Genomic DNA, 21,246 nt, shown 5'->3' with positions numbered 1-21,246 from the left:
ACAAAGGAGAAAGCTAATTTATTTTATTTATTGGACTTATACAAGCACTCTCCGGGCGGTTTAAAATTTAATTATATATACAATTTAATTAAATATACAGGCTACACATTGCCCCCCCAGCAAGCTGGGTACTCATTTTACCGACCTCGGAAGGATAGAAGGCTGAGTCAACCTTGAGCCGGCTACCTGGGATTTGAACCCCAGGTCGTGAGCACAGTTTTTAGCTGCAGTACAGCGTTTTAACCACTGCGCCATGAGGCTCTTATAAGAGAGTGGCAGCAATGTGAAGCACAAAGAAGGGAGAACAAACTATGGCCAGACCATCCAGGGAAATGCTAGGGATCCCTGGAACTGGAATGGATACAGCATGTCAATGGTTGATGACATAATCCTCGTTGTGCATCATCCTCAATGTGAAATGTGTATAAAGTTGTGCAACAGGATTTCAGCCACCGTGTTCCAGAGCTTGGATAAGTTTTTTTCCCTGCTCATTATCATCTGATGGGAAAAACGGTTAAATAATAGCTATTTATTTATTTCAGCACAACTAACAAGAAGATGTGGGGAGAACAGCTTCAGAAAGCTCTTTCCAGGACTCATCGTTACATTCTCTTGACTTCAGCACAGCTTGTTGGTGTTTGCCTTTTCATATTTGTACGACCTTACCATGTCCCTTTCATCAGGTAAGTCCTAATTCTTGTGTTTACAAATGATACTATTGTAGTGGACCGGGAAAAGTTTAATTTTTCTTTGTTTTCACAACTAGAAAGCAAGGGGTAATAATTATTGAGGAGGAACTGGCAAACCAAGTATTTAAAAAAAAACTTTGGACTAAATAAGCTAGAATTTTAAACCATTTTTTCTTAATCAGAAATATCATAGTTCCAAGTATGTTCTTCAGAATCAATTCTGAATATATATTTAGCACTGATAAGAATGCCTTACATAATTTTTACTAGTAGTTTCTTTACTCTCATAGGTCTAGTTCATACATGTGCATGTATGTTACATATATGACGGGGTGAGGAAGCAGATCTTGGTTCAGTTTCTCCTGCTGAATCCATAGGTTTTCATTTGAATTAAGGCCTGGGAATATAGGTCTTGCTCATGAGATTCATCTCCATTACATTTGATTACATGACTGTGATCAAAACCCATGCCCCACATACAGATTTGTTTTCAGAGAGATATTTATATTAGTGTTTTTCAGCAAAACCAAAAGTATTGTGGCACTTTTAGGACTAACACATTTATTTCAGTATAAGTTTTCATGGAATTCTGAAGAAATGGTTTGTAATCCATAAAAACTCATGCTGAAGTAAATTTGATACATGTAAAAGTGCCACAACACACTTTTTACTTTTGCTCCCGGAGTAGACACAACTAGGCTATGTGGCACTTAGGCCCTATCTAGCACTGTGGCACTGCCAGAAATATTGAAGAAACTCAGGACATCAACAGCATGCCTCATCCGGTCCTTACGGAGCAGATTGTAGGGTGGGGAATGACCACTTCAATGACTGCACAGTTCAGACTTGCAGTCAGTAGAGTTAAGCTGGAGAAATGAGGTGACCAGCAGCTTCCTTCAGTTCCCAGATCCTGTTGTGGAGTCACAGGAAGCTTCCATCCATTGCATCAGTTTCCTTCTGCAAACAGAAAAAGCCTGTCCAGTCATAGATGGTCACCTTTGAACCGAAGGCATTGTTCTAAATAAGGCAGTGTACTTATTTTTCAACTTCCTATTAGACATTTATTTTCAGCTTTAGGTGTTTTTTCCCCCCCTTTTGCCCAGAGATGTAGCAGTGGACACAGTGAAGACCGGAATGGGAGGGAAAGCTGGGAACAAAGGAGCAGTTGCCATTCGTTTCCAGTTTCATAGCACCAGCTTGTGCTTTATATGCAGTCACTTGACAGCTGGTCAATCTCAGGTGAAAGAACGGAATGAGGACTATAAAGAGATCACTCAGAAGCTAAGTTTCCCAATGGTAAGAGCTATGAAATGTTTTATTTAGGGCTATGCTGAATTCTCTCTCTCACACACACACAAAGAACTCCCTTTTACCTTGAGTACTGGTCATAGGCATAAAGTTTCAGCTTGTCCTTTCCCTTTTTATCCTCTTCATACATTCTGTGCTACCTGTTCAAAGGTACTGATGTTTTATGTATTCTCGAAGGCTTTCATGGCCGGGTTCTGATGGTTGTTGTGGGTTTTTCGGGCTCTTTGGCCGTGTTCTGAAGACTGTTCTTCCTAACGTTTCACCAGTCTCTGTGGCCGGCATCTTCAGAGGAAACAGGAGTAGGAACTCTGTCCATGCTCTGATTGTTTTAAACATCAACTTCAATTTACTTGGTTATGTGTAAGAAAACTGTAATTAATTGCACACTATTGTACAATGCCTTTTAAAAAGTTAATTCACTGCTTCCCAGTTCAGAGTATGAAATTGAGAGATGCAATAGGAAGAGTTGGGGGATTTATGAACAGACGAATCCAAAGCAATATTTGAAAAAAATACTGTTGACCAAGATGTGTATAACATACTTGAGATTGCGTGGAGGGAAATATTACTGCAAAAAAGGGAAATGCTAGTAGTGGACTTTAAAATCAATAGCTGAAATCCTGTTACATAGTTAGAAGTGAATTGAAGTGAATTGCCTCAAGTTAAGAAATCTCCATAGACATTATATGTTGCACACTGAACTGCATAGCTCAGTATGCAATGAATAATGTCTGTAGCGTTTTCTTAACTTGAGACAATTCATCCTCCAAAATTATGGAAGTAGAATTTGGAACCTTTTTATTTTATTATTATTATTATTATTGGACTATAACTCAAAATATTTCAGCTAGCTCAGATTCTGGAGTTGTAGTCCCAACAAAGTAATATTTCCAAGCACTGGTTCTAAGGCTCAAACAAGTGCAAATGACAGGAGACACTTTTCTTTCTTGTGCTGTTCACCACTTGTTTGCACCACCTCCTTTCCCATTATGCAACTTCTGCCTCCTTTTTTATTCCACCTCTCATCAAAAACCTACTTGCTGAAGTATTTTCAATCCATTTTGGGTCATACAGGGAATGTGACGATGTCACAAGGACAAATCTTTATGGCAGTAAAAAGCAGTGTCCTCAAAGACTCATGGAATAAATGTCAAGAAACCTAACTTGTTTCAGCTTTCTATGTTCATTCCGTGTGAATAAATATTTTAATCCTCCTTCCCAAATCTTGCTGAAAGGAAATGATTTGTGTGGGGCATCATTCTTTAGGAAAAACACATCACTTTCTATTCAACTCTTTATCTTTCTCACCAATGAGTAACCTTGCACATAAAGCCCTTGAGCTCATCTACATACGGTGGTGGTTCTTGTTGTGAGCTGTGAATTCACTTCCAACTTATGATGATCTTTTGAACCAACGATCTCCAAAGGGTCTCCGAAGTTCAGAATGGATTCCTATGGAGCTGGGCAGGGCAGGGCAGGACACAGTTTTATAGCTCCACTGATAATGTGGATAGCTCTAAATGTCTTAGGAAACGAGTCTTTAAAGGAATGCCTCTCCCTAGATGAACTTGAGCAGTCACTAAGGTCTTCCTTGTCCCAAGGCTGAGAATTGTTTATTATGTGGAGACACAGAGAGAGCTTTCTCAGCTAGAGCAACCAACTGACACTGGTGCTGGCCAAGTCAGTTTTCATACCAAGTCAGAACATGCTTATTTATTAGAGCTTTTCAGAATTGAGGATCTTGGCCTATACAGGTTATAATGTTTTAGTGTTAGGCTTTAATTTTCAAATTTTGAAGATTTTGTGTGTTTAAATTGTTCTTTACAGCTTTGTAACCCACCCTGAGATCTTCTGATAGGGGGTGGGTTGTAAATGTTTAAAGAAAAAGAAAAAGAAAGAAAATAAATAGTTCTTTGATTCCTGTAGTGCTTTTTCTCATCAAGACCTTTTTATATACATGGTAAATGGAGGAAACCAAGAAACAATTTAAGAAATATATTCATTTATCCTGCTGTGTGGGCAGATTTGCATTTAAGGGAAAGTAATAGTCTACTTCCTGTTGTTTCCTGAGTTCAGGGCATATGACACATTCATTTATTTTAGTGAGCTTAGAATGTAGAAATCTGAAGGCTGCTGATTTTGAAGACAGATATATTGGATGTCTGTAAAGCAATTCTTATGTTCCCTTTTACCAACAAGTAGTAATTAACTGACTTTTGTCCTAGACATTGGTGAATTCTTGTCTCTTTGTATTATATACCTAATAGTGCCCTCTAGTGATGCAAAAGAGATGGTTTGACTTTATCCTTTGGTCTATTCAGAAATATAGCATCTGCATATATTAATTAGCTCTGTTTATATTCTTACTATTTTTTTACAACAAAAATATTTAAATTAGACTTGGAACAGTTATAACAGGCTATAAAAATACTTTCTGAGTGGAAAAATATTTATTACAGTTGGTCTTAATTTGTATCAGCTTGGTTCACATGTAACACTAAACCATGACTTAACATTATACGTGGCAGCTTCCATAAGCCTGAACAAAGCATCACATTTAAGCATGCCCACTCCCATCTTGCATCGACCAGGATGAGGAATAAACCCTAATTAAGTTTCAGATAAATCAAAAAACATGTTTCAAAATAAACTCTAGGCAATTGCTAAAACAAAATAACTTCCAAGACAATGTATGAATCTGGACTGTTTAACAAAATCAGAAGAATTTATTTTAAACCATGATTCTTGCAGCTGGGAAAAGTGAAGCTGAATTATAGCTTATTCCAACTTCCAGGAGCACAGATGAAGGAAAGGGGAGTAGTTGTGCCTTAAGACTTTTCTCAAGTTCACAGAAGCTCATGCTCATGAAGTTTAAGTCGTGGCTTAGTGCTCTTTGCATACCAGGCCAACATGAGGCAACAATTTTTAAGGAGAATATTTTAATCATATATAATTCAGAGCTTCTACTTTTATAGAAGTGCGATTTTCCATAAAGGATATGTACAGTATATTTAAAATATGAACTATCTTAGGTAACATGATGAAAATGTTTCTAATGCAGCATTCAAAAGCTTAAAATGTCCTTGTTTAATATATGGTTGAAAATCCTGTCTCTCCTAACAGGGAAGAAATATGTTTTCACATGACTATGTCTTCTGGTGTGGTGACTTTAACTATCGCATTGACTTGACCTATGAGGAAGTATTTTATTTTCTCAAACGACAAGACTGGAGGACACTCCTGGAATTTGATCAATTGCAGCAGCAGAAATCCAATGGAAAAGTAAGGATAGAGGATTGCTTATTAAAAGAACACTTATGAAAAGCAAACAAAAGCGGAAGCTCTTCACTTAGTTCAACAGAAAGCCCAAGGCATGATCTGAAGTTACCTGAGGTAGCTTTAACAAAGTGGAGCAGATTTGCTGCACAGGGTTGTTCATTGGCTTGATGAAAGGTTATTCAGGAAGAATGTATGCCATTTTGTGTTTTCTGGTGGAACATAGGAAGCTATCTTATACTGAGTAACATATCTGGTCCATCTAACTTAGCTGTGTCCATGCTGACTGGTTGTTGCTCTCCAGTATTTTTCCTGGTTTTCCCTGCTGGTCTCCCATGCAAGTGCTAACCAAACCAGACCCTGCATAGTTTCCAAAACCAGACAAGGACAGGGTGTGTTTAGAGTGATTTAAGAAAATCAGAGCATATATATTTAATAAATAGCCCATAATGTTAGGACCTGTGATTCCAGAGACATGACAATCTTATAATGGAAACTTTGGAGAAATGCTTGTAAAATAATAATGAAAACAGAAAAGTTGATATTTTAAAAAGATGTGTACTTTTAACAGTAGAACAGCAAATATCCCACATTTTAGGCAGAAGAGAAGTGTTATATTTGATTGTTTGGTGTTCAGCTACAGCTATAGGCAAAGCACTTGGCTGAAAATGTAACCTTAACCACATGGCTGTACCAGATCAGACTGTTGTTTGTGCTTAACCCTACCTTGTCATTCTTAAGGTTCATAAGAACATGTCTGACTTGCACCCTTATAATTTCCTTTGTGAATGATCAATGATTTTTTTCCATAGATTTTTAAGGATTTTCATGAAGGAACTATTAATTTTGGTCCAACATATAAATATGATGTTGGTTCGGAGGCTTATGATACAAGTGATAAATGTAGAACTCCAGCCTGGACTGACAGAGTTCTTTGGTGGAGGAAGAAACTTCCTATTGATAAAACAGGTATGTAGGATTTTCACTAATTTGTTCAGGTTTTAAACTATTTTATTTGTGCCATAGAATAAGAAATGCATTCCATGGGATATTGGTAGACCAATGCCTTACTTCCCAACTCTTGGGACCAGTGATTCGGAAGAGGTATTATGCTTTCCATGGGTCTCTCTCTGAAAACAAAATATGCAGAGTCCTGCTAGCTGTACCCCTCGTGCAACTCTATTGGTGTAGCTTTCAGCAAAAAACTGCACAAATTAGGAAGTCAGCAGAGGCATTTCCTGTCACACACCAATCATGGGACATAAAGGAATTCATGCTACATATCATACTACTAATTATTGTAATATTAATATTGTGTCCTTCCCACCCATTTGGTTATAAATGAGCAGACAAAATGTTAGCAGAGCTAACATTTTGCAAAAAGTCTCATGGTGCCCTAGGATTTTTTATTTGGCATTAGCTTTTATGGAATATGCATGTATCTGGTCAGGTGGGATGTACTCCACAAAAACATATGCTAAATAGAACTTGTTAGTCTTTGAAATGCCATGAGACCTTTTCTAGCTTTTGCTGCAGTAAACTAACACTGGGAAAATGTTGCTGAAACATTTGTCATAATTGTTTTAAACTCTAAATCTAAGTGTGCTTGGTTTTTTTTTTGTTTTGTTTTTTTTAAACAAAGCTGGAGAGCTCAATCTCCTTGATGCTGATTTCCATGTGGAAACCAAAGCCAGACCCATTTGGTCTCCTGGTGCCTTGATGTATTATGGAAGAGCTGAGCTCCAGGCAAGCGATCACAGGTAGCAACTTCTCAGCTATTATTTGACATTTCTGAAATGGTGTTGCCATTTTCACAGTTGTCATGCTTTTCTCTCTACTGTTCCATAATTTAAGTAGCAGAGCACAATACTTTATGTGTATGAGGTCCCGCATCAACCCTTGGTGTCTCCAATTTAAATGATCTCAAGTTTTAAAAATATTGGACAATACGTCTGGACTTTAGAAAGCAATTGACTTAAAGGAACCAATATTCTCAGTAGCCAAAATCCTTTTGCATGGCTACACAAATGGTGTACCTTTTGGAGTCCAATTAAGTTAAGTTAAGAAATCACTATAGTTGAGAAATCACCAAGTTAAGAAATCACTATAGACATTATCAGTTGCACACTGATTCATGCAACTCAGTATACAGCAGATGATATCTATAGTGATTATGGCAATTCACCTCCAAAAATGACAGCATTTGTGTTAAACATGTGTAACTAGATAAGAGGATTTGAGCCAGTATAAAGCAGTTTCATTTGTTCATAAAGATTGGCTATATCTGAGAAGTGAAGGATTGTTTAGAGGTCACTTTGGCTCAAGAATTCATGTCTGCTGTACTGCCAGAGTGGCTTTAAGGTCTATTTCAACATTGGTCAGAATCCAGTTGACTGTAAAACAGACATTCTGCCAATACAGTATAACTCTACCCAATATCTGTTACACAAACAGAGATTGTACAGATTGTCCATTGAAGACTGTGGGGCTTCTGCCTCTGCAGGAAGTTACTGGAAACCTCTTTATGCACACTGAATCAGTATGGAGTTGGTGAGTTAACTCCTCTGTAAGTTCTGTTGATTCAATGGGCCTATGCTAAGCAGCAGGATTTCAACCATTGTATGTTAAGCAATCTCAAATTGTTTGTATTCTACAATGGTGGTTTTGTCAATAATTTATATCAATGTTTTCTCTGCAATCTTTCTTCTCCCCAGTAATTGTTACTTGTCTTCTTCTCTGTCTCTGAATAGGCCCGTGTTAGCAATTGTGGAAATGGAAGTCCAGGAGGTTGATGAAGCTACTCGGGAGAGAGTCTTCCAGGAAGTGTCCTCCTTCCAGGGTCCTCTGGATGCCACAGTAGTGGTGACACTATTGTTACCATCCCCTGAGGAAAAAGATGAATTTCCTGAGGATTTGCGAACAGAGCTTATGCAGATCTTTGAGACTTACGGCACTGTTGTGCTAGTTAGGTAAAATGCTATTTGTTTGTGTTTTAAAGAAATCAAACTTAACTATATGCCCCTGAAGCACAAGGATCTGCTGTTAAATGAGGGAAATGTGGGAACAGGATGGAACAGGTGCTTCCATGAGCACAACTTCTGTTCAGTTGTGCTTCCATGAGCACAACTGAACAGAAGCTCTTTCTAGTCAGGGAAAGAAAAGTTATGATCCAAGCCACTGAAAACGAAATGACTGCAACAGATTTTGAAGGGGATTTAAATTTAAATAACATTAATAATCGGAAGTATTTCAGTTTAAAAATGAGCCAGTAAATTATATTAGAAGATGTTCTGGTTTCCTGATCCTCTATGCCTTACATGTTGAAACACTGTGCTAGGGAAATTGATCATCAGCTGAAATGGGCTGCATGAGATAAAGTCTTCCCTGGAGACTTGGAGAGACAATTGATTGCCCTGAAATAGTATCTACAGGCAAATTAAAGTATCCCTTGTCAATTTAAAATTTCACACACTCCGCTTATGTTCTACTATATTTCTGAATTAACGGATGTTCAGTGGACTTAACCCCAATTCAGGTGAGGATGGTTTAGAAAGTTATGTTCTCAGCTATATCACAAAAAACTTTTAATGCTCTGCTCTGATAACATATTTTATGGCTGTTGTTCATTTCATCCTCCCACATACATACATTTGAGTTTCTGTGAGTGCCAAGTAGCCATATCTCTAAACTGGATCTTTTAACAAATTTACAGAAATATATAAAACATGCACAAGATGGCATCTCTGTGTTCTTTCTTGCCCAATAATTTTTTCCCACAGACTTGTTTTTGATCATTATCATCATCATCATCATCATGGAATAAAGTTTCCATTTTCAGCAGCCTTTACTGAAGGCATGGAAAAACACAGCCCTTTATTGATATTTTTGATACTGAGTACTTCATCATATCAGGCACTGAAATGTATTGGAGGAAAAATAATCTATATTACCTGTGTGTTAGTTGGCCTTTAGTGTGTTACATTACAGTTGCAAAGCAGACAAGCCAAATCCATTTCCACTAAGCCCTTCCTGGAACCTTGCACTGTTTATATCAGGTTCAAGGCCAAGAACCATTTTAAGAGTCTTATATTCACATAGCCTGGAAAAGTGGGAAGGCAGTTAATGAGACGTAAACACATTTTGGTAAACTATAATCTTTTAAAAGATGAAAATGTTTCTAGGATGATGCGGTTTCTATAGAAACGGCCCAAGATGTTCTACTGAATAAGGCAAACTCCACAATTTTTCCAAATAAGCCACAAACTAACTGAAGCCACCTAAGTTACTTTGGCATACAGTACAGCAAATACTACAACCATCTCTCACTATTCAGGGCACTGAAGAGATAATGATAATAAAATAGCTATCAATTTGTTGCCCTTTCACAACCTCCCAGATTTGCTGCTTAAGGCAGCTGTGCCATTCTGGCTATCGCTGCTTCTCCTCCTTTTTATTTCCTCCAGTGTTTAATGGCAGAGCAGGGCTGAAGGTCCGACTGCTGCCATCAAAGATCTGGAGAGAAAAGAAGAAGAGAAAGGAAAAGGAGAGAAAGGGAGCCTCTTAGTGCTGGAGTTAACATTGTGCCTTCAAAGGTGTTCCAGAATTCACTCTCTGTTCATATCCAGAGCAGCTAGTCAGAAGGAGGGAAAGAAGTCGAGGTGGCTTTATACATCCTATGGGAGAGGATGAAGGAAGAGGAATGTGTTTTGTCCTCTTTTCTTCTTCCTCCTCGGCATCTAGAGTGGTAACCTGAGCATGTCTCATTAGCAATGAAACACAAAGCTGTACCTCCACAGGTGGCACACATCTCATAGTGGAGGAGATTCAGGTTCAAAATCAGCCTGCCTCAGAATTCAGGTCACTGGAGAACAAAAGAGGGACAAAGTGATTGCTTTTGTATCCTGCCTGCAGATTTTCCATAGTCATCTGGTTGGCTGCTGTGGGAAGGAGAATGCCATTCCTCTTACTAAGAAATGCATCAGTTTCCAATTGGAATATTACATAAAAACTAAAAAGAAGGCATCCAAGTCATTCAGTCTCCCCCCCCCCCCCATCAGTTTGTGTGGAATGGATTGAATCTATCTTTATTCAGGGAGGGAGGCAGAAATATGATTGAAGCGCAAGATAATCTTACTGCATTAATTGTCTGGTCAAGCACAGACCCAGAATCATGCAGTCTGAATGAGTACAATAAGAAACATAGACCAGAAACCTTCTGGGGAAAAAAACATGCCTGCAATGGTAATCATTCAAGTGGTTTTTTGCTGAATGTCATGTCACTTGACCAGTCACATACTAGTTGTGAAAAAGGTGTGAAAAAGGTCACATGGCATCTTTTTAAAGGATACATGTTGTGTGTGCATTCCCCCCCCCCCAACAAGATTTTGGCCTCAGTGCCTTGTATCCTAAAAACACTGAAAGCAATAATGCTGTTTTCAGGTGAAATGTGTATGGCTGACTAACCGGTTTTCCTTCCGCTGTTCTTGTTAGGATCCATGGAAGTCAAATGTTGGTGACATTTGCAGAAAGCAGATCTGCTCTTCATGTTCTTGATGTAGATGGTGTCAAGGTAAAACAAACAATACTGTACAAAATCCAATATAGTATTTTAGGCACCTGAGCATGTAGGTATCATTTAACTTCTGCATTGGATTTTCAGAGAAAGCTGACATCCACAGTTGTCTCTGATTTCACTGAAAGCAAGACATTTTTTTACAGACATCACTTATAAAACAAAGATGACATTTCCCTGAATACCAACTTACAGTTTATATTTGACTAATTTTTTTAAAGTGTCAGCTGCTGCTGGGGGCTCTAGGGAAATTGTCTGAAAGCCACAAGCTGGTAAATGAGACAACAGTTGTAACACTTTAAAGGCTGATGATAGCACAAACAATGGGCAGGTGGGAACTCTTCTTCTTGCCACCTGTGGAAAACACAGTCACTTCCTCCCATACCTGTAGACCTTTTGCAGGAGGAGAGAAGGGGAGCACAGAGCAAGCCAGTGTGTGTGTGTATGCACTGCCTTCTCCTTTCTGGTCCAGATGCTAAGTGCTGTAGGGCAGTGTTTCTCTACTACTGGTAGGCATCATGGTACACATACTGGTACACGTCAGTGGTTGTATGCAATAGTTACCTAGGTGGACACAGTTTTTCCACAACAATTTTCAGTTACTAATGGAATTATTATTTCTTGTTCGTGCTTACTCTCAACAATAGATCTGATTTTTATTATCTTAAAATGTAGGGTAAATGATCAGTGTAATAACAGAATACCTGTAAATATGTACATGTGTCTCTTAGGACATGTGAATTTTTTTGTTCGTACTATAATACTGTGATTCAGGTTCTCTAGCAGAGTGATTTATGGGATATTATTAAGGTACGAAAGGCTGAGAATCTCTGCCATAGGCAACTTAAGGCTTTGGGGGAGATTTTATTGAATCAAGAAGAGGGGTGGGGCCCAGTATGATGTCAATTGAAGAATGACGTTTAGATCTTGTTGGCTGGAGTCTCATTTGAAAATTATGCCAGAATAAGTCCATTGATGTACATTTCAGCTGCAAATTGGTGCAAGTTAAGAAGTCAGTGTAGGCATTAATTGTCATACATCAAGGCATGCAACTGGTGTGTGGTGGGAGATGCCTACTTCAAACTTCTTAACTTGTGCCAATTCATCACTGACATTTATGTTGATGGATTTATGCCAGTAGAAATAAGTAATAGGATTGTAGTCATTGTTTTTTGCATTTTAAAGGTTAGGACCGAAGTATGAATAGTATAACAGATTTCACCAGCAGAATTTTTCAGTTTTGTTATGATTATGAAGAGTTGTAGAGAGATTTCAGAACTCTTTAAAAGAGCTATACTTATGTTTTGTTTTTATGTGTTTGGAAGCCGCCTAGAGTGGTCGCAAGACCAGATAGGCGGGATAATTAATAAATAAATAAATAAATAAATAAATAAATAAATAAAGAAAGAAAGAAAGAAAGAAAGAAAGAAAGAAAGAAAGAAAGAAAGAAAGAAAGAAAGAAAGAAAGAAAGAAAGAAAGAAAGAAAGAAAGAAAGAAAGAAAGAAAGTAAGTAAGTAAGTAAGTAAGTAAGTAAGTAAGTAAGTAAGTAAGTTAGTTTTTTGAGGGTGCAGAAGAATCTGCATGCAGTACTAGCTGACCTTGTTTTCCTTCAGTTGGAACTGGTTTTCCTCCTGGATGTCACTGTAATTATCCCTCAAAATATCATTAACCACTAAAAAGAAAAGCAGAATACAGGAGAATATTTTGAGAGAAAGAAAAGTGCTCTTAGCTAAGTAAATAGTGCATCCATGCTGTGAGTATTGTACATAGTTTTGTAGGTATATGTGGTACAGTACTAAGTTATTAACAGCTTTAGTGGTTGGGTGACAAAGAAAGAGAGCATGTGTTAATAATACATGCAACAGCAGGAATTTATGGCTCCCTTGCCTTTCTTGTATATGATTCACCTCTGAAGTCATTCTCTGAAAAGTAGCAAAGACATTCAGGTGTTTGGATCGTCTTCCATGTAAGGAAGTTTTAAAGACATTAGGCTTTAATAGTTTGCTACAGTCTTTTTCAGAGCATTCTCAAAATTACCTGGGAAATAATGTTTGTATTTGAGTATTAACAGCAAAAAATAAAAACCGGGGGGGGGGAGGGACTTGGTTCAAAATTAGCAGGTGGTGGTACTTGTGTCCTGGCATGTAGTGGACCTCCATGTCTCCTCCAGTTGTTTGAATCTTTAACTCCAAAACTAGTTATTCCCGAAACATGCCTTTCGAAATATATAATTGATTTTGTTGTTGTTGAGCATAATGTTTTCTGTGCATTTCAGTTTTATCAACCAAGGGAAAAAATATTTCATTTTATGTACATTTGTGATGCAGATTCATGGCAAAACTGTGAAGATTTCACCTAAAACCAAGGACTGGCTGAAGGGCCTACAGGAAGAAATTGCTAGGAAAAGGGACAGCATGGCCCCAATGTCACCCACAGCAAACTCCTGTCTACTGGAGGAAAATTTTGATTTTTCAAGTTTGGATTATGAATCAGAAGGTGGGTGATATATATGAACTGCAAGTGAAGCTGTAACCATTGAGCTTTCAGCCAGCCAGTCTCTCTGTGTGCGCATTCTTGACTGGTACATTTAGAATCACAAAAGGGGCCAATCATGCATTGTTCAGTGCTGCTAGACTTTCAGCATGATTCTGTACACATCTAGTCAGGTGTATGTAAATCCCACTATGTTCAGTGGAATTTACTCATAGAAGTAGATGTGTACAGAATTCTACTTAAGATTAACCACAAATCTCTTCTTCCAAGAGAACTACCTTTCTGTCAAGGTAAACCTCTTCTGCCAAATGATTGCAATGATTTGTAAACAGAGCAGGCTCATTGGCAGAACTGATCTGCTGGCTAAGAGATTGGTTGGTTGGTTGGTTGATTTTTTAAAATGTATGTATGTATGTATGTATGTATTTATTTATTTATTTATTTATTTATTTAATGTATTCGCGAAGGCTTTCACGGCAGGAATCTAATGGTTGTTGTGGGTTTTTCGGGCTCTTTGGCCATGTTCAGAACATGGCCAAAGAGCCCGAAAAACCCACAACAACAATTTATTTAATGCTGGCAGAAGAGCTGAAAAAGGAGGGTCAAGTGAGGGAGGAGGTCCAGATCACTTTCAGTCCAAGAAGGAATCCTCAGTGGTGGGACAACGTTAGGCCAGGGTGAGAGTAGTCCTAATTAATGTCCAATGTCCTCGAGCTAGATGCAGTTTGGGTTCCACAGAGCTTCATCTCTATGCCATACTGTGCAGTTAGGATCACATTCTTAGTTGTTAACCTTTAGTTCCACCTAAAATTATTTCAGAGATTTTCTAAACAAAAGCCTTTTACTTGTGAACTACCTCCTGTTATGAGACATGCAGCCAGAAGTCCCTGAAACAAGCCTTAGATATATGAAATAGGATTTATTCCTCGCTTCCTTCTTTTATCTCCGTCTTCTCCCCTTGCATTTAAATGAAATGCATTTTGAAAGAACTCGCTGAGCAGCTGGTTAGGGCAGCATTCAGAGAAAGGGCTCTGAGCCCTCTCTTCCACAGTCTGGCAGGTCCTGATCTAACTCATTCCTTTAGCTATGCTCACTGCAGAAAAGTACCACCACGCATCTCTTTTCAACACATCCCTTTCTTTTGAGCAAACATTTAAAACAAGGGTAAGAAGGGCAAAATTTACTCCTTCCAACTTATCTTAAGTGTTTCCTTCATTATGTCTTGTGATTTAGGTGATATTCCTGATGAAGAAGATGATTGTCTGGATGATACATTGCTTCAGTTACCTCTTACATCAGATATGGCATTAGCAGTGGAAGATCTGCTGGATGGGCCTGAAAATTTGACAGGGGCCTCTGTACCCCATGCGAACAAATCTCACCCTGGAGGAAGAAAGTTATCTCCATATAAAGGTAACTTTAGTAGCATCTTTATAAGTTGGTGGAGATGTATAGGAACCAGAGTGGAGCATTCAGAAGAAGCTGCTGAGATGTGTCTTTTCATAGAAAGAAGCAACTGCAACTGATTTCTTTCCTGAAATGTGTATCTGCTATATAAACGTAGCCCTAACCCTAAGTGTCCTCCATTTCTACTTCCAGTCTCTATCTTACTCTGAGAGCAAGGTGAGGTGGACAGGCTCTGTGGCGTGGCCACAGAAAATGCTAGATGTAGCACTCTCCATAAGAGCTGGATGGGCCCTGTAAAAAAATTTTAAAAAAAATTGGGGCTCCACAAGGCCCATGGGCCCAGCTTTGCCCAACCCTGAACTCACAGGAAAGTTGACCCTGTTTGAAAGCTCTGTGCCATGATTCCTTGAGAGAGGGCAGTGTAGCCATGTGGTAGAAAGCTAGTGAATTTTCAGAAGTGCTGATTAGTGCTAAGAGAGGATAACAACTTTATCTGCTGGTTCTGGCTTCCTCTGTGACTAGTTGTTCTTCCCTGAGGGATAACAGGGACCAACGACTGAGGCAGCTGTTCAAGCATTGTCTGTTGCTTCTTGACAGAAGAGTGGAGCTGAATGTGGGTCATTAAACAGTTGGGACATTTCCTTGTGTGGGCAGCAGATGCCTGTGTCTTCATAAATTCGTCCCTCAGATTCTCTCCTTGCATAGGCAGACATCGGATTTTCATATCCAGGGTTTCTGTTTCCGTTGTTCTGTTTTCTGTTTTTAATTTATTTTGGCATCTTCCCTAGAGGATACCAACCTGGCTGAACTAAAGCAAGAAACAGAAGGAAGTGGGGAGTTTCGTCGTCATTCCCCAAGCAGGTCTCTTTCTGTTCCTGGAAGACCTCGGCAGCCTCAGCCACCACAGCGACCTCCTCCTCCAGGTGATTCATGGTCTTTTTCTCTAAATAATAATAATAATAATAATAATAATAATAATAATAATAATAATAATAATAATAATAATAATAATAATAATAATAATAATAATTTATTGTCATTGTAAGTATATACACAGTATATCATACAACGAAATCTGGAAGCAGTCTCTGGATTTCTGAACCTTTAAAGCCTTGAAATCAAATCCCTAAATATGTTCATTTGGAAGCAAGCAAGGTGACAAGATAGCAACGTATTTCCCCCCACACTGGCCGCCTTGCATTGGTTGCCCATTCCTTTCTGTGTTGATTTCAAAGTTCTTACAATGACATATAAAGCCCTAAATGGTTTAGGACCTCGATATCTTGCAGAGCACCTTCTCCCACCCAGTTCTGCCAGAATCACTCATTCCAGCCAGGCCGGGTGAGTTAGAGGCCTAACGCCGAGGGAGGCCCAGAAGGAAAGAACGAGGAGCAGGGCCTTCTCAGCAGTGGCCCCTCGCCTTTGGAACAACTTGCCAGTGGAGATCCGCCTGGCTCCGCCTGGGTGTTTTCAGGAATAAACTTAAAACCTGGCTATTTGGGCAGGCTTTCCCTCCTGCCATATCTTAATTTCTTATACTTTTTCCATCTTGGACCTATATGTTTTTGGTTTTATTGTTTTTAAATTTGTAAACCACCTAGAGTAGACCTTGGGTCTAGATGGGCGGGATAGAAATCCAATGAATAAAATAAATAATAAATAATACTCTCCATAAAAGCAATTATGCACCCAGCCTCATCTAAATCCATTTAAATTCTGTACCAAGAAAGACTGAATTATATTGTCTGAATAAAGTAAGCAAATAGATTTTTTTAATCGTTGCTTTCCAATTTTTGGCATATATTATGTAAATTAATACAAGAATGTTAATATTTCTCACTTTCAAACTTTGAAAAGTATGTATAGCACTGTGTGCAACCTGGTTATAAAAACAAAGAAAAAAAAGTTTCAGCTGTTTTTTAGCCTCTGAACCGATTGGCCAATTTTTTTGCTTTTTCACTTCCCCCCCCCCCAAAAAAAAGTTGAGTTGTTTTCCTAGACTTTGATCAAGCCCAGATGCTTTTGAACAAAAGCTGGCAGGAGCATTTTCACTTGGTGCTACTGCCTGGCCTGATATGTATAACTCATGGATACACACTCAGAAAAAAGTGTATTAGTTCATGTGTGGGTGGGAGCACTTCCTCCTTAGCTGTCCACTCACAGTCTCTGTTAAGCCGAGAAAGGCAGGGTTTGCATTAACAGAGCAAGAAGGTGATTCTGCGGTGTGTGGTTCATTTGCATTTGCCTTTGAGTGAAATTCCTTTACCCCACAGTGGATCCCCAAGCTCAGATTCAGACCACCTGGTCTGCCAGCAACAGCTAATGGAAGAAGCAGAATATTACATTTAGGACGACTCCTAGAATCCAACACACTCTGCCACCAGAAATTTTGCATGCTCATATGCCATCTAGGTACCAAGATTTTTGAATCAAAAGTTGGAAAATGTGCCAGAGTTGAACTGTAGCATCTTCTTTGTTGCCTTTTACTTGCGTAGCTCACATCCAAAAAGCTAAAAGAAATGCCTGATGTACTTCTTCTGCAGTTGGAGTATCTGTTAAAAAATCTACATCAGATGGCTCCATCTCTTCAGGCGGCCATTCGTTGTCCTCTATCCTACAGACTGCAAAGCTGCTTCCAGGGGCACCACAGCAGCCAGTGAGTAGCTCAACACAATTGTTCCAAGCATTTATTGAAAGGGGAAAGGCACCCCAAACTTTAAGTTAATGCATCTGATATTTAGGTGGGAAGACTGAAGATGACTGAGAAGCAATAAAATAGCAAGAGAAGGGGATGGTTCTTTGGGCTGATAAGTCTGTCATGCCAAGTAGAGGGAATGATCTAGCTCTGGATAGAGTTGTGCTATAATACAAGATAATACAGTCTGGAATGCCTGTGTACTGTTTTAGTAAGGAAAAGCACAGGTAATGACAGTGACCAGAAGAGCCTTCTTGCAGCTCAGATTTGTACACTATCAGCCGCACTATTTTGGAACAGCAGCATCTGACTTTGTTTGCCGTTGTTGTGCAATATCCTTTATATGGGTCTGCTTTATAAAATGGCTGGAAAATGTCAGTTGGGGTAAAACGGAGCCTTGTGGATATTAATGAGGACCTGAAAGTCTGAGGCCTAAATTCAATTGCTAGTTTCAGCTAGAGTTGAATGAATAAATCAACTATGAAATAATAAGTTAAAACTTCCATCAATTTCATAAATCCCATAGGTCTGCTCTAATTGGGACTAGCAGTTGAATACAGGCACAAACATTTTTGTCCCTTATGTACCTACACTGGCTATTGGTACATTTCTAGTCTCAGTTCAAGATGCTGGCACTCAAAAAAGTGCTCTGCCAATTTACTTCTACTGTTTATTGTTGTTAATTATGGCTAACTATTATTACTGCTACTAGTAGTAATAGTGGTAGTATTTTAGTGGAGCATTTCCTTAAATAAGTTGTGTGGCCTAAAAATATTTTTTTTCTCATGCATTCTCTTTAGTTTGCCTGGTTATATGAATATACAACCTAATATTTTGTTGCTTCTGTTTTTTTAATTACTGTGAATAAAGCAGATAGTCATGCTCATGCTTCATTAGTACCAAACCTGTCAAGGATAATTTTACAATCACTGTTTATATTTTTTCCTGTCAGAGGCTTGCATTATTTATTTATTGCCCTATATTCCTCTTCTTATTAAAATTCCTGATGTATCTTGTGAAAAATTATATGTGCCTCACCAAAATAACAACTACTGTATAAGCATTAGAAAACTAGAGCTTAGAGAAACCAGACTCTATAATGGGGCACCCAAGACTTATGTTTTTTATTAGGTAGGGCAGTGCTGAGGGAAACGTCCTCTTAAAATATCTGTGAAGATTCTCAGTCCTCTTAAGTGTCATTTTGAGTACTAAATAACGGAAGCAAGATAGGTGTGTGGAGTTCTAGAAGCACTGAGGCAACAGCAAAGGCCCTAGACTTTTGAAATGGGTCACTCAGTGAAAATAATGTGCCTGCCATCATGTTTGCACCCTGCTTGGGAGTGCTGTGCATATGACTTTCTCCTACAGTTACTTTCATTTTTCCCCCATTGTGTTTCTTTTTAATCCTTGCAAGCCCAAATCACGGACTGGAATTAGTAAGCCATACAATGTGAAACAAATCAAAACCACTACCCCTCAGGAAGCAGAGGAAGCCATCCGGTGTCTGATGCAAGCAAAAGGAGGTAACACAAATAAAACTTTCTGCTAAGAGCTTTGATTCCAACTGGTGTTTGTCTGTTTGTTTTTATGTCATCCTTCCATAACTATGGTGTGATACGTAAATGGCATCTCTTTCAGAAGCCCTCATGATGCTATACACCTTCCCAGTGCAATGGAACTTGGAAAAAATACCATTAGTTCAAATAGTAATAACCCATCCTTTTGTTTTGAACTATTGTCTTTGTCTTACACAGGCTTTGTGTAAGTCTATAGGGAATGGGCCTTTGATTGAAAAAGGAAAGAACACAGAGGAGGTTCTCCCCCCCATCCCCCAATTTATGAGATTTTTCAGTGATTCCTGAAAGAGAGCCTCTTAAACATGTATGATATGTACAGGATTTATGAAAGAGGGATATACATGAAAATTCTTTGGGTTTCCTCCTTATGTTTAATTTCTGTTTCACTTTTTGTCTGTCAAACCCATAGCGCTGCAAGGGCTGTTTTCAAAATTCAATCAGAATGTCCAGGAGAGGAGAGGAGGAATTTTGAAAAGGGCCGAGGTTGGTTTGCAGACAGTGAGATGGAGAGAGGGTGGGCTTTCCTTGCATTAGCCCAGTTGTGCTGCCTGGCAGCTCCATCAGGGTCTCAACAACCTGCAAAGTTCCTGTTGCCATTCCAGCTACTTTCTTGTTTGCTGATTATAGTTAGCTTGAAGTCAGTTAAAAATCTCAGGCAGTGCCACCCTTTTTGCCCGTGCATGCACACACGTACACACAACTTGCAGAATCACAGCCTTTGCCCCAATGGAGCTGTTAGTGTTCTGTCTCCAGGCTGCCCTCTCATTAGGCAGCCCTGCTTCGCTTGGCATTGGGGAAAAAGCATACATGACAAAGTGCAGAGAGACTGAAGCAGCCCTGTGTGCATGGGTGTGTGCATATGAACATGCACTGCAAAGGAGCTCAGGCATCCTAATTACACCAGCCTGAAACGTGCTTGAAGCAGGGTAGGGCAATTGTGAGTTGAAGAGGCCAAGGGAAACAAAAAGAAGACAACAATGGGCCTTCTGGTTGTTGTGGGTTTTTCGGGCTCTTTGGCTATGTTCTGAAGGTGGTTCTTCCTAACGTTTCACCAGTCTCTGTGGCCGGCCTCTTCAGAGGACAGCACTCTGTGCTCTGGTGTAGTTTGCTTGGGAGTGGAGTATTTATGGCTGTGAGATAGGCTTTTGTCCTATTCAGGAGATGGGTGATTAGCGTGTCTTGTTGGTGGCTTGTTGTGATAAGGAGGAGAGATTATCTGTCACTGATTGATGGGTGTTGTTAGCTGGTCTTTTGTGTGTAGTGATCCCCGGTTCTTGTGGCTGGGTAGCAGTCGTTGACCTTTTGCACGCTGTATTTTTCAGAGCTGGAAGCCATGTTTTGTTGAGTTTCAAACTTTCCTCTTTTTTGGTCAAGTTCTGCTGGTGCTTGTGGATTTCTGCCACCAATGTCAGCAAAGTAGGAACTGTGGCTGCCAGTCAGTGCTATGGCTGCCTTTCTGGTTTCCTTGCTAGCTCTTGGGAAGCCCAGATGCAGAAGGAGAAGAGGCAGCTGAAAGCGAGTGCTGTGTTTTTTTGCGAGGCAGTGGAAGGCATGCTCTATGCCGTTCTTCCCTCTCTCCTCCCCCTCCATCTCATCTGCTTTCTCCTTTTTTGACTGGCTCATTGTTTCACCATTTCTCCCGCTGTTTGATTCTTCTCTTCCCAGGCTAGATTTTTCTGTCAGGCACAAATGGGTGGAAAAGAAAGGAAAAGACTAAAAAAATAACGACAACAACACAGTCCTTCCATGTTAAACAGAATGACCGACACACAAAAGACTTCAAAACTAATGAGACATTACCTCAATCTGGAAGAACCCAAAATGATACAAAAATGAAATATTTAGCAATACACACACCTATAAGCCAATACATAGGTTTTGAAAGGAGTCCTTTGCAATCTCTTACATTTAATCAGAAACACTTAGTGTTATACAAATTGTAATGTGCTAAGAAGAAATGTTTTGTTGAAGTGAAATGGTCTGTTTTGTATGTCCTTTGTATTTTTCAAGAATGTTTTATGTCAGCATTACATATATGTAGGAAGATTCCTTCTATTGCCTTAGCTGACTCCTTTCGCTCAATAATGCGCAGGGCACTGACTGCCAACAAGTCTCCTAGGTTGCAAAGAGAAGTCCTTTCTGGCTGTACCTCAAGATGGCAGAGGTTGAAGCTGGGACTTCGGGCATGCAGAGTAGGCTGGTCCACTCTAAGAAATGACCAGTGAGAG

At 39.3% G+C, this 21,246-nt stretch overlaps 1 protein-coding gene across 2 annotated transcripts in view; it reads left to right on the top strand.

Moving 5' to 3' along the window:
- SYNJ2 (synaptojanin 2) overlaps positions 1–21,246 on the top strand; it is an 81,656-nt gene that overhangs the window by 53,459 nt on the left and 6,951 nt on the right. For both annotated transcript variants that reach the window (XM_072994791.2, XM_072994793.2), the window contains 12 exons: positions 543–683; positions 1,793–1,985; positions 5,121–5,279; positions 6,086–6,242; positions 6,916–7,033; positions 8,024–8,242; positions 10,764–10,842; positions 13,174–13,342; positions 14,573–14,752; positions 15,535–15,669; positions 17,290–17,402; positions 18,856–18,964. In XM_072994791.2, coding sequence (XP_072850892.2) covers positions 543–683; positions 1,793–1,985; positions 5,121–5,279; positions 6,086–6,242; positions 6,916–7,033; positions 8,024–8,242; positions 10,764–10,842; positions 13,174–13,342; positions 14,573–14,752; positions 15,535–15,669; positions 17,290–17,402; positions 18,856–18,964 — 1,772 coding nt within the window. The remainder of the gene's footprint in view (positions 1–542; positions 684–1,792; positions 1,986–5,120; positions 5,280–6,085; positions 6,243–6,915; positions 7,034–8,023; positions 8,243–10,763; positions 10,843–13,173; positions 13,343–14,572; positions 14,753–15,534; positions 15,670–17,289; positions 17,403–18,855; positions 18,965–21,246) is intronic.

This window comes from Pogona vitticeps, chromosome 1 (assembly GCF_051106095.1).
Source record: "Pogona vitticeps strain Pit_001003342236 chromosome 1, PviZW2.1, whole genome shotgun sequence".
Taxonomy (NCBI): Eukaryota; Metazoa; Chordata; class Lepidosauria; order Squamata; family Agamidae; genus Pogona; species Pogona vitticeps.
This window is presented reverse-complemented; position numbering and strand designations above follow the sequence as displayed.